The sequence below is a fragment of the Cupressus sempervirens genome, chromosome 5 (genome assembly GCF_028749045.1).
Source record: "Cupressus sempervirens isolate cs-2001-9-10 chromosome 5, ASM2874904v1, whole genome shotgun sequence".
Taxonomy (NCBI): domain Eukaryota; kingdom Viridiplantae; phylum Streptophyta; class Pinopsida; order Cupressales; family Cupressaceae; genus Cupressus; species Cupressus sempervirens.
Window position 1 is genome coordinate 455,393,515 of NC_143122.1, and position 12,649 is coordinate 455,406,163.

Sequence of the window (12,649 nt, forward strand, 5' to 3'; positions counted from 1 at the left end):
TACTCTCTCAATATTTGTTGATCCTCCTCTATACTATCAGGTGCATGCCTATAGACTATATGAACATAAACTGTTACTTGCACTAAATTGTAATATTGTGGTTGTACCTCATCTTGTGGTGCAAGTGTGTAGTTCTCTGCAAAGTCAACAACTAAAAGTATAGTACCAATTGGAAGTGTATTCTTACATATGCAAAATTGTCCATCGAGCCATCTAACATATTGAGAGTGTTTAACATATTTTGGTATGATCACACTCTTAAACTCATCCATAAATGCATGACAACTAACTTTATCTATAACTAGATCACACCTTCTTCCAATCGTCCCATCCTTTAATGGATATTCAATAGTTTGGAATCTTTTTACATCAACTAATTGTTGTCCAAAAGTAGTTAAAGCATTTTCATGCAAGCATTCATCTAACAAAGAAAGATTGCCACACATATCACATGTACCAAAAAGACATGCACTGAAAAGAAAGTGTTGATCATTAGGTGGCTTACAAAACCAACCTGATATAAAATCGTTTATAGTTTGAGGTGGTATTTTTATACCACATTCTTGCAACATTTCTTTACTATGCATGGTACCACGTATAGATTGAAATACATCATAATGGTAACGAAATTGAACATGAGTTTTACAACATGTGATTCTTTCTTTGTTAATCCTTACATACCATGGTTTACACTTTTCAAAAGATCTTTGACTAATGGTAATAGTTAACACCTTACCATCTACAAATTTTCTAAACAATTTAGTTTGAGACATGTCCAAAAGGTGTTTAGGATGTGGATCACATATTTTTGAGCCAACTCACAATTTAAGAACATCTCTTGAATTAAGTGATATTTTTGTATTATCATGCCAAAAAATTTCAACCAAACTTTTGACTTCACTAGTAAGTTTCATATCACATTTTAGGAGACTACCACTAGAAGTCCACAACATATTTGTTAGATCACATTCAAAGTTAACCCTTCTCTTTACATCTCTTTCTAAAGTTTTACGATTCACATTAAGATATCCACTTATGTTTCTAATCAATCTTTTGTCAGTTCTTGATTGGTTAATTAAAGTTGTTGTTATTGATCGTTGTGTTGCATTCTTATCTTTAGAGCGACTTCTCTTTCTGATAACATCAAAGGCAGTAGCAATAGTGGATACAACTTGTTTTAAAGACTCACTTTTATTCTTTGGTTTTGCATACATTCCTAACCTTTTCATTACTTTTCGCATTTTAGACTTTTTAATTAGTTGCAACACCAACTGACATTGAAACCCAAATTTTTTATTATAAAACAATGTCTATATAATCTATTAGCATGTGTCCTAATTTGTCTCCATGAAACCAATCCCTCAAGATTATCTAGCACATCATTAGGAAAATAAAATTATGTTTTGGCACTTTAGTATCATTCTGACATGTTTGTTCAGTAATTGGTGTTTCCATGTCTATATTCATACAAATATTATTTTCAATTGGCATTTTATTTTCATTTTTATTTGGAATTTGAATCTCATTTTCATTTTTTCTTGGTATTTCTTTCGGGACATGCATTTCCATTGGAGTTTGTTGTGCATGATCATTTGACAATCTATTCTCATGAAGAAAATTTAAATCATTTATATCATAACTTACTTCTAAAAAATTACCAATTTCATCATGAAAAAAAACTCGAGGGTTTGGAGACACACCTGTATCAAATGTTTGATTAGAATGTGCACATGAATCTCCTTGTATTGGGATCTCTTCTTCAGCCTCTTCATCTATCATGGTATCCTTAATGTCTTTCTCCTCTGAAGCATTGCTCAACTCTCTAATTATTTTTCTTCTCTCTCATTGACATTGTGCTTCATTCTCTATATTTGTTGCAATCTCCTCATTTGTCAGAACTTTTATTTTCTTCTTTCTTCGTTGTTTTGATCCTATTTTTGCACCAGTTTTGAATTCAAATCAACAGCTTCCAAATTATAGAAATAGATAAGAAAACATAAAACTATGACAAAAATTCGTTGTTATAGTTCAAAACTATCATTCAATCATTGCAATCATTGAAAAATGATCTACGGGGCATCTTTTGGTGCCCAACAGGTACATTAGAATCAAGTACCTAATTATTTAAAAATTGGGTGCCCAATTTGGTTAACGGCTAAATTCAAATCGAGCACCCAATTTTTGAATTGCAAATCGAGTGCCTGATTCTAGTGTCATGGGCAGGAATTTTCCATGGGTGTGAATTTGCATGGGGTTTTACCTTGGGGAAAGGCATGGCATAGGCTTGGTCCCACCAAGCTTATGTCTTTATGAACCAATTTTTGAGTAAGGCATTTTATCGATAATTTTAGGGATTGTCGTAATTTTTATATGGTCATCCCCATTGAATTTTTTGACAAAAAAAAAAACCCATTATAGGTCATGCTGTTTTGATTTTAAAAATGTAAATTTTATAGTGTTATGAGTTCATTTGCTATTTTTCCATTATTTATTAATCAAAAGTATCTCTTGAACATTAAATAGTGACATTCACTAAAACTTTAATAACTTTTTAAATTTTTCATATTTTGTAAATCAATTTACATGTCATCAATCCTCACACAATTCTTTTAAAGTTTTAAAAAAAAATCTAAAAAAATTAAATTATGGTATCCATACAGTAGAGGTTTTAGAAATTAGCTTAATCATCAATTAAAATATAATAATAATAAAATATTCATTAAAAAAATCAAGAAAATTATTCTCATAAATCTTTGGTGTGTCTGGTAACTTTGTTTAAAAGGATTCACAAAAATTCATTTAGTTTTCTCAAATTATGGTGTTTGTACATGAGTGTGGTATGGTCCTAAAACAGGCATTTTGAAAAAGTGGTTTTTAAAGATCCATACCAAAAAAAATCTATCATATGGGTATACAAATAAATTACATATTCTAAAAGAAGATCTAAGGCACTACAATTTTTATTTATGAGAATTTGACATATTTGGAGCCTACCATTGAAAATATAGCTTAATAGTCATATTCTTGTGGAGCATAACTTAGTTGTATGACATCATTTTAAAAACTATTTATATCCATTAAAGAGGTGACCGAAAGCACTAACTTTTGGTAGGATTTATTTTTTCATATTTTAATGTTTGGATAGTGAAATGTAATATAGAAGTTAGACATACCTATTGTTAGGATTAAACCATGGACATAAATAACAATTACACGCAAATATAAACAATATCGAAAAATAATAGATCACACAGCAAAGAACACAAGACACAAAAGGATTTAACGTGGTTCACCCAATCCTTGGGCTACGTCCACCAAATAGCAAGTTTGATATTATTATGATCCAGTCATTACAACCTGATTACAATCCCTAATCCCTTAAAGCTCAATACCGTCGCAAGAACCAATTTTGCATCACCTACAATGAAACAATCCCTCACCGTAAGCCCTTTTATACAAGTATTTTATGTCGCTTCAAGGTTACATGTCAGCCATACATTAGCCATGGCTCAAAATTTTTTTCAGGGCGATGCCCCAAACCCCAAAGAATTTATGAAGTATGTACAGTACTTCCCTGATCAATTGCCACAAACTAACACCTATATGAGTTTGAGAAGTCATGACTTAAGCATACAAAGTCATATCTTGGGCTTCAAATAGTCAAAACAAAGCTCAATCATATATCTACATATGGATTCAAATTTTAAGGTCAACATGTTTATGTTGAAGTTAATAAAAGATCAAACCCACAGCTCTCAAGAATCACCTGCATGCAAACACCTGTTACTAGAAGAGAGAGGCAAAAAGCTATGGAGGTAGGAATTGCCAAATCCATAGACAAAACATTCTTGATTAACCAAAAAAGAGATTTCTATTATCAAAAGTGAAATAATCTCAATTATATTTACAATGAGAGATTGTCCTTGTAAAGGAGATCAAAACCCTAAAAGGTCAACCTAGGTTAGACCTTTTTAGGGTTTTGGGATCTCCTTTATAAGGATGATCTGTCTTTGTAAAATTCATTCATTCACTTTTGATAATAGCAATCTCTTTTTTTACTCATCAAGAATGTCCTGTTTATGGATCTGGCAATTCCTACCTCCATAGTTTTTTGCCTCTCTTCTGTAACAGATGTTTTCATGCTAGTGATTCTTGGGAGTTGTGGGGTTGATCTTTTATCAACTTCAACATGGTATCAAAACTCCAAATCTTCATGCCCATGTTCTCTTCATGAGAGTTTTGGCATCAATTTTTAGATCTGAGCTTTTGGAGGAATTTTTATTGGATCTGGGAGTTGCTGATTTTCAAGATGCTTTGAGCCAAAACGGACAACATTGTTGAGCTCAGAGCACTCAAAAATCTTCATTTCCATATAAAATACGTCCCATTTGGACGTTGTTGAAATTTGAGGCAAAAAATTTTTTTGCACCTAGGTGGTATTGACTTGGGCACGCAAATTGAGGTGGATTATGATATTTTCAAAAAGATAATTAGGAGGATTTTTAAGTTTGTTCTTTTTACAAACAAAATTCTTGTGTGATTTTGGAGCTTATATGGGAGTTTTGATCTTCGAGTGTGGTATGTTTGTGCTTGAAGTTCTTCACCTTTTCCACCATCCTTCTATGATCCTCTCTAGTCTGATCAATCGACCTTTTGCTGGTACTAGGGTTTTTTGCCCCCTTATGCTCTTCTCAGGCTCTTGGTAGTCTACTCTTCTCTTCCACCATCTTCAATTTGCGATGATGGAGGCCTGGGCATCACGATTCCTTTCCCTTTTGGGCCTTTGCATGGTTTGTAACTAGCCCTTTAGGCTCCTCTACTCGTCGCGCATGCTGGTCTCTTGCCAACCCCTAGAACTTTGTACCCTAGAAGACCTCCTTTCACTGATCATTTTCCTTCTTACTGTGTGGCGCTACTTGGTGCGGATGAGCCTCAACCTTCTTTTGGATGCAACCCATTTTGGGCACTTCTGCCTCCATAGTATTTTTGAAGGCCCTATTTGTTTCAGCAATCACCATCCACATGACATAATGAATGGTGAACGCAAATTTCATGGTGGGAACCTATGCACGCATATGTTTGGTGCTTTGGTGAAGATGTGTCCCAGTTCACTCGAGTTGGCATCCCACATTTTTGGGGAGTTTTTTTTGGCAAAACTCTTGCAAATAATTGTTAGATTAAACACTACGATGGTCGTGTTCCTTTGTCACTTTCCAACCATCATCAAATTAGCAATGAAATTGTTTTGGAGATTATTTGCGCCTAGTCATTTTTTGGTGCTTAATCCTCATTTTTTTGTTGGCACTCCTTGTTGGTACCATGCACAAGTCTTTGGGGACCTTGACCAACACGCACTTTGCTCATGATGTACCTATCTAAGGGCTCAAACCTCTATTAGCACATGGCATGAATTTTGTGATTTTGAGTTTTGGTCATCGGACTTGTTTTCTAGCACAGACATTTCTCTCTGCTAATGTTTTCTGGTAGAGTGGGATATTTTTCTTCTAGCGAGTATTTTCAGTGACCTGGTCACTTTAGCACATGCTTTTTGGCAACACCGGCCCTTTGATACGACAATAGTGACTTTCATCATCTTGTCTTATTTCCAGCAATCGGATATTCTTTTTTTGATAGGGATCATTTTATGGCTTTTTTTTGCCTCGACGATCATTTGACTGTCAAATTTGGGCTTGTCACTTACTGACATCAGTGCCGCATCAACACTACATCACCACTTTTTGTCACCTCCTCAGCCTCTGTTTGGACCTACTTTCACTTTTTTGCTCATATCTCAAGCACATGGACTCCATTTTTTGCAAACAAGATATTGCCCGAAAGCTAGTTCTACACCCCTCATAGTGGTATAGTTAGTTTTAAGTTTTGATATCTTTTTTTTGTTTCAAAGTTAGGAGTTCAATTTTGCACTCCGAGGGACATATCTTTTACATCCAATCTCTGATTTGGGAATTCTTTATATTGTTGAAAAGCTCTTTCCAGTGATGCTAGTTGTTTTTCTAGATTCTACTCTAGGAACATTCTATTCAATCTTCTACATTTTTGCATTTTGGTGGATATTTTGGTTGTTTTAGGTCCAGGAATCGATTTTGTTGCTTTAGATGATTCATCATGACTTGTATTGTCTATTCTATTAGTCTTATGTCTCTTCTGGTCTATTTAGTTATCATTTTTATGCATTCTTGCAAATGCACTAAGATAAAGTGCCTTATTGCATCTGTATTTTTGTTTCACTTGTTTGCCTTTGTTTTGCCTTTTGATTCGAGTAGTGTCATCTAAGGAGACTCATGTAGATTATTGTATTATTGGGATTCACCATATCTTGTACCTTATTGTAAATGCACTACTCCGATAAAGTGTCATGGGGGGTTGATGTTTTTCCTTAGTTTTCCATCTTCCTTTGTCCGGTGAGTGTCCCTTCCATGATATTAGCCTCATGATGTGTCTGAAATTGATCACCTTAGTACACACATATGTACTCTTTTGTGCATCTTGATTGTGGTTCCTTGACATGCAATTCTTTTGGCTCACTTTTTTAGTTGCCTGTCACCTCACCCTTGTCTACATTAGGGGGGTTCTTCTATTGTTTCTCATGCTTCCTTGGTTTGATTGATCAACTCTTTAAGCTTTGGTGTTTCATGCCATTTGTATCTTTGAGTTTAGTTGTTTGCTTTTGTGTGCCTCCTGATTTGATGTAGATTATAGTCTTATCTACTTGGTCAAGTTCTATTTCAGTGGAGGTTCTTTGAGATCAACAGTTACTTTTGATAGAGCTTTGCAGCTTCTACATGCTCTAGTGGTGTTCTTCATGATCATCTTTTATTCCTATCTTCTAGAACATTCCTTAGTTTGGAGGCTTCTTCAGTTCTTCACTAGTTTCTTTTAGCATTTTTTTCATCTCTTTTTGGAGTAGGGTTTTCCCCATGTGGTTTTCTTTATTTCTCCTCTTTTCAGAGATTTGGTTGTGCTTGGATACCTCATCAGACCTTATTTTTCGGGACCCAATTCTACTTTCAACAGTAGTTTCTAGGTTTTTAGCTACTCTCTAAGTTTATCTTAAATAGGGGTGTTAGAGTAATTAGATATTTCCTAATTAACTCTAGTTGCTTAAGCTAAACTTAAATATCTAATAATTAATTCTTTTATTAATTATTATGATGCAACCTAGGTTAGACCTTTTTAGGGTTTTGATCTCCTTTATAAGGATGATCTCTCTTTGTAAAATTCTTTCATTCACTTTTGATAATAGCAATCTCTTTTTTTGCTCATCAAGAATGTCTCATCTATATATCTGGTGATTCCTGCCTCTGTAGCTTTTTGCCTCTCTCTTCTGTAATAGGTGTTTTCATATAGGTGATTCGTGGGAGCTGTGGGGTTGATCTTTTATCAACTTTAATAGTTTATTTGTTGAAATTAAAGTTGAGGTATTTATGGGTTCTTTTCACTATAGTAACATTATGAGCTTATGACATGTTTTTTATTAGATAAACAGGTTTTACAGGGATCCTGAAACCCAATAATTAAAACATATAAGGCTGATAATAAGCATGAAAGCCCAGCCAAAAAGTATAAGTTCAGAGGCTGATAATAAGCATAAAGCCCAGCCAAAAAGTAGAGTTCTGAGAAAAGACCAAGAAAAAAGACAAGTAATACCACGACCTAAAGCCAGAACAAAAGCCAAAAGACAAAGAAAACAAAAGAACAGGCGAGAGTTATTCCTTGCTCTTTCGCTCCAGCTCTTGCATAACCTGAGCAGCCTCAAAGGCCAGTTGATTCTCCTCCACTTCCAGCTGTTGCACCCTTTGGTCCCCCTGGTCCTGATCAAGAATGGTGTTGTCCTTTGCAGAGTCATCCTCCATTCTAACTTCATCCTTGTCTTTTCCTTCCTCATCATCCTACATTTCTCTGTCTTTGATCCAGCCCGTAAGAGAGATGATGTTGATTATAGATTTTGAGTTTGTCATTGTATACTTAATTTTCTATCTCAAATAGCTCTCAAGTTAACATGATTGTTAGTATTTGGTTTGGATATGTATTTTGTATTGTTGGATCAACAACTTAGTGTTGTAGACAATCATTACTTATAGGTTTCATATATAGATTGGACATGGGTTGTATATGCACATAGACCATTTAGTTTGATGGCTTAGTTTAGTCACTTTTTGTTTCTAGTTTTTTTCTCATGTAGAGGAGGATATGTGTTGTTGCTAGCTACAGTTATGGTGGAGGGCCTATGGTATTGACTATGTGATCAATGATGTCTAATTTTTCTTAAGTTTAAGAACTTTGGTATGACATGATTGAATTAATAGGTGCTTTTATTAGTGATGATTTGATTAGATTCCTGATTGGTTATGACAATGTATATTCTTAGTTAAGTATCATAGTTACATTGGTTTATTTTGGGGGGGCTCATGATATGCACTTTGAGACTTTTGATGGTGTGAGGGCATCAATGGACTCTCATCTAGAGGATGGATTATCATGATAATCATGGATATTTTGTTTGCACTTTTAGAGGGATCTTTTAATAGTGATGACGTGGTGGTGTATGTTTTCTTCTTGATTATTTATTAGCAGTTTTATATCTTATTAGGTTGGATATCTTGGTTTCACTTGATGTTACTAACATATTCATTGAGTTTGGACTTGGAGGGTCATCATTTAGGAGATGGCTTCCATGGTTCCACATGTGACTCGGTCTCATGGTTTAGTGGGAGTTATTGGAAGAACCATTAGATGACAAATGATCTCTTGGGTATTGTAGATGTTGGAAGATGCCCTAGATTGTTTTGTTGTAGAAGTGTATTTCATAGTTATCAATTCACTAGTAGGAGATGGTAATCTTCTTAGCGATTGGAGATGTTGACATCTTGAAGGTCTTCATGAGTCCTTGGTTGAGGTGCAATTTATGCTTTTATTTGACATATTATCCTTCTTTAATGCAATGGTTTATTATTTTGTTATCTTCTAGGAGAAGATGGTTTAGATCATTATATCATGTTTATGTTCTTGATTTTATAGTTGAATCCTTGATATAGATCTTGGTTCAATCTATTGTATTGAGTACAAGATGATTTTCTTAAAATTTCATGATGGTATTGTGTCAAATTTAGAATTTGGCATGAAATGATTGATGTCCATATATACATGGCTTCTTATACCTCTTGGTTATACACCTTACAATTACAAACATTCAACCCAAACAACTGCCTAGGCATTAACCTTGACATCCCTTTTAGTCTAAAACATTATCTAATGTTCCTCTATTTCAATTATTTCAAATGAAGTCCCGAAAAATGTTATCTCCAAAATTAGAGGTGCTTATTCCATGTACAAACATGCTAGGATATATGACACCTTAACCAGTTCCTAAAATTCACACACATATTTTTAAAGACCACCACTTTGCAATCTTGGGGCTTTCAACTTAACTTGAAAAAATACGAGTATAGAGAATATCCTTATTACTTGCAAGCATATTAAATATTCATATTGAGGTAACATAATCTTCTTATGGAATTTTGAGGGGTATGTACATATATCTACATAGTATGAAAAGTTCTACTAGGTAGGTCATTGCGAGGGAATTAAGGTAAAAGGAAAAATCATAAAGAATTAACGGGGTATTTAGAGAATATTTGGAGTCATGGGAAAGTTTTGTAGAATAGTCCTAGTGAAGGAAAAATCCAACACTCACTGAGTGGTTGAAAATTGGATGTGAAAGAGAAATTGTCAAAATTTGTTAGATACATAGATAAATCCAAATAATATGATTTTTTTTTTGTAGGAAACTTCTCTCAAGTAGCTTTAGGCATTAACGACACATAAAAATCTGCAATTATTTCAATGGATAGAATTCCAAAATTTTGTAACTTATCTAATTGTGCACAAATATTCCCTAAATTTGAAATGTTAGTACCTAGTGGGCATCTTCACAAAATGAAGCAATCATTAGGCCATGAACCATCTTCAATCATTAAAACAATCATGGTTGATACCTATGAGAAAAACAAAGAAGAAAATAAACAAGCAAAGAAAAGACAAGTATTTTTTGGCTGATGTAGGATTACCTGTGGACTCAAATACACATACATTGGCTTGAGAAAAAATTAAGGTATCTTTAGATTGAGTGCAGAACAAATAACTTTTCTCATGATTTGGTTAATAGGATCATTGGCACTTATGATGTCATGGATTGGGACAAGGAGATTATCAAGATGAAGTTGCACAGCATGAAGAATCACAGGTTGATATGTAAGATTACTATTGTAAATTTTGATTAACATATGGATTTTACCTTTATATAATTGTATACCATCTCAATCCAACATTATCTTATAGTGAATCCTTTGAAAAAATGCAAGGATGGTAGAGGGATTTTTCAAATGCATAGAGAGATTTATCCTTAATACAAAGGCTTAATAAATAAGTGTTGCAAAATCCTCTTATACTAAGTGTGGAAATGGATTTTAATTCAACATCTATGTTGTAGAACTTAGTGTGATTCTGCAACCATGCATTTACAATCAACTATTAATTCTTTCTTTTAAGGTTTGAACATTTAAATTTGAAATACATTACAATTATTACAAAGATATAGAAGATAGAATCTTGGCAAAGTGTTTTTAATTGTTGTATGGCTTAAAAAATCAAAGCAAAAAGTTAAAATGTATGATGGATTTTGATGCACATATGTACTGCCAACAAAGCTATTCATCAACATGTAAGCTTAATTGGAGTGTGCTTGAACCCATACATTCCTACAAACACGAGTACTTGGCTCAAAAGAAAATGAACAATTTGATACTTTTTCAACACAACCTCTTTACGTGCAATAAATGTTTAGGTTAATAAACTTGCAATGTTATAATGTTTTATTATATTTAATTGAAATTCAAATTTTGAAATCAATTTGACTTTATTCAATAATATGTATACTCGTTCTTTATATATCACAAATTTATGTATTCATTGATTATGTAAAATGACATCAAGAATAGTTAGTCAACTAAACTTGACAAAATTGATCAAGATTCAAAATAAACTAATGATGACAAGTCATTCTTTGATGACAAAAGCCTAGCTATCTTGATGTGGTATATGAAAACATGAGCACAACCTTAGACCTTAGAGCTTCAGTATCAAGATATACACACACATGGTAGACTTCTTATATCCTTTTTATATTGATGGATAATGAGCCGAAAGCTGGTTAAATTATTATTATTTATGAAAATTATTATTATTATGTGTTCAAGTTCTAATAGACTCTAATCCAAGACCTCCCACATAAGAAACTCGCAAATCACCCTTGTACCTAAACTTCCTACATTGTTAACTTGTATATTGCCACTAATATTTCACTTTGTAATTCACCCATTTTAATAAATAATGATTATGTAATAATATGTCATGCATTACACCGACACCATCAAAATTCACAAATAATAGCTATTTTATTTTATACTCTTATTTTGTTTCTTTTAATATAAATAGCAAAAGTTCTTCTAGTTCAATCTCTTTCCTCTTGCTCCTGCAATGGCTGTACGAACTAACACTCACGGCCTTTTCAAACACTGTCGATATTGCAATCCCACGAAGAGTCGGACAGCTCCACGTAGCCCTCATCTTGCCATGTCTACGGGCGACAACTACGTGGCTTATGTGGCGATATCAGAGAATCACTGTACGAAGGGCAATAGTAGCCAAGGAAATCAGCCGATCTTTGAAATATCATATCCACTTGTACTCTATTTAGAAGCCATCCAGTGCGAAATCCAGACAACATGAATTAGAAGAATACAATATCCTACCAGAATTATCCGTCTAGGTTCTGTAAAACTGCACTGGAATAGGGATTTCAATAAGATGATTTCAACAAGGCCTTATTCTCCATTCTTGTCAGGTGTTGACAGCCTACTCTCTGTCATTATTGCTATTTTATTGAGCACTTGGTAGCAATAGAAAAAGGGCAAATTGCGCTGCATACATAATGTAGGAGTGGAAACAACATATGAATTAAAAATTAAATGAAATTAGAATGACTGGTCTTAAAAATTAGAATGATCCTGCATTTAACAGTTAGATGCGTGAAATATCACGACCAAACACGAATGTTGTAGCCCAATTGACTGCTACATAAAATCTATTTCTCCAGCTTACTGTACGTGTCAAGTAAGCCGATCTCCATACTAACCAGCTCACAAAACCTGCCATTGATAAACCTTTTGCCTCCTGCACACAAAAAGAGCTATTAAGAGCTGTTCACATCAGTAAGTTTAATTGGTTTGGGAGTGTGGAAACGAAGCTTATTCACCTTGCTTTGTCGAAGGTCAACTAATGCCTTATAGTGTCCAACCGTTGCCATGCTTCCCATGTGATGGTACACAAATGGTTCTCCCAAAGGTATGTCTTTTGAAGCCCCTGCACGTCCACCACCCGCTTTTCCAATTCGAGACAAATGGCCTGCTAAATATTTGCCTTGCCTCTCTGCAACCTATTGTCCGAAAAAAAGTGTAGATTAGACACGAAGGCGTTCGCCTTACAAATGTATCATACTTACCTAAACTTTGTAATAACTATAGATTACCAACTGCAAGCAAACATCTGTAAACGAAAATGTCTATAAGCC

General features: G+C 34.0%; 1 protein-coding gene across 2 annotated transcripts in view; it reads right to left on the reverse strand.

Moving 5' to 3' along the window:
• Window positions 1–11,397: 11,397 nt before the first annotated feature.
• LOC149556741 (internal alternative NAD(P)H-ubiquinone oxidoreductase A2, mitochondrial-like) overlaps window positions 11,398–12,649 on the reverse strand; it is a 217,986-nt gene continuing 216,734 nt past the window's right edge. For both annotated transcript variants that reach the window (XM_089831255.1, XM_089831254.1), the window contains 2 exons: window positions 12,335–12,514; window positions 11,398–12,252 (listed from right to left, as the gene is read on the reverse strand). In XM_089831255.1, the coding sequence (XP_089687381.1) occupies window positions 12,100–12,252; window positions 12,335–12,514 (333 nt within the window). In that variant the 3' untranslated portion in view covers window positions 11,398–12,099. The remainder of the gene's footprint in view (window positions 12,253–12,334; window positions 12,515–12,649) is intronic.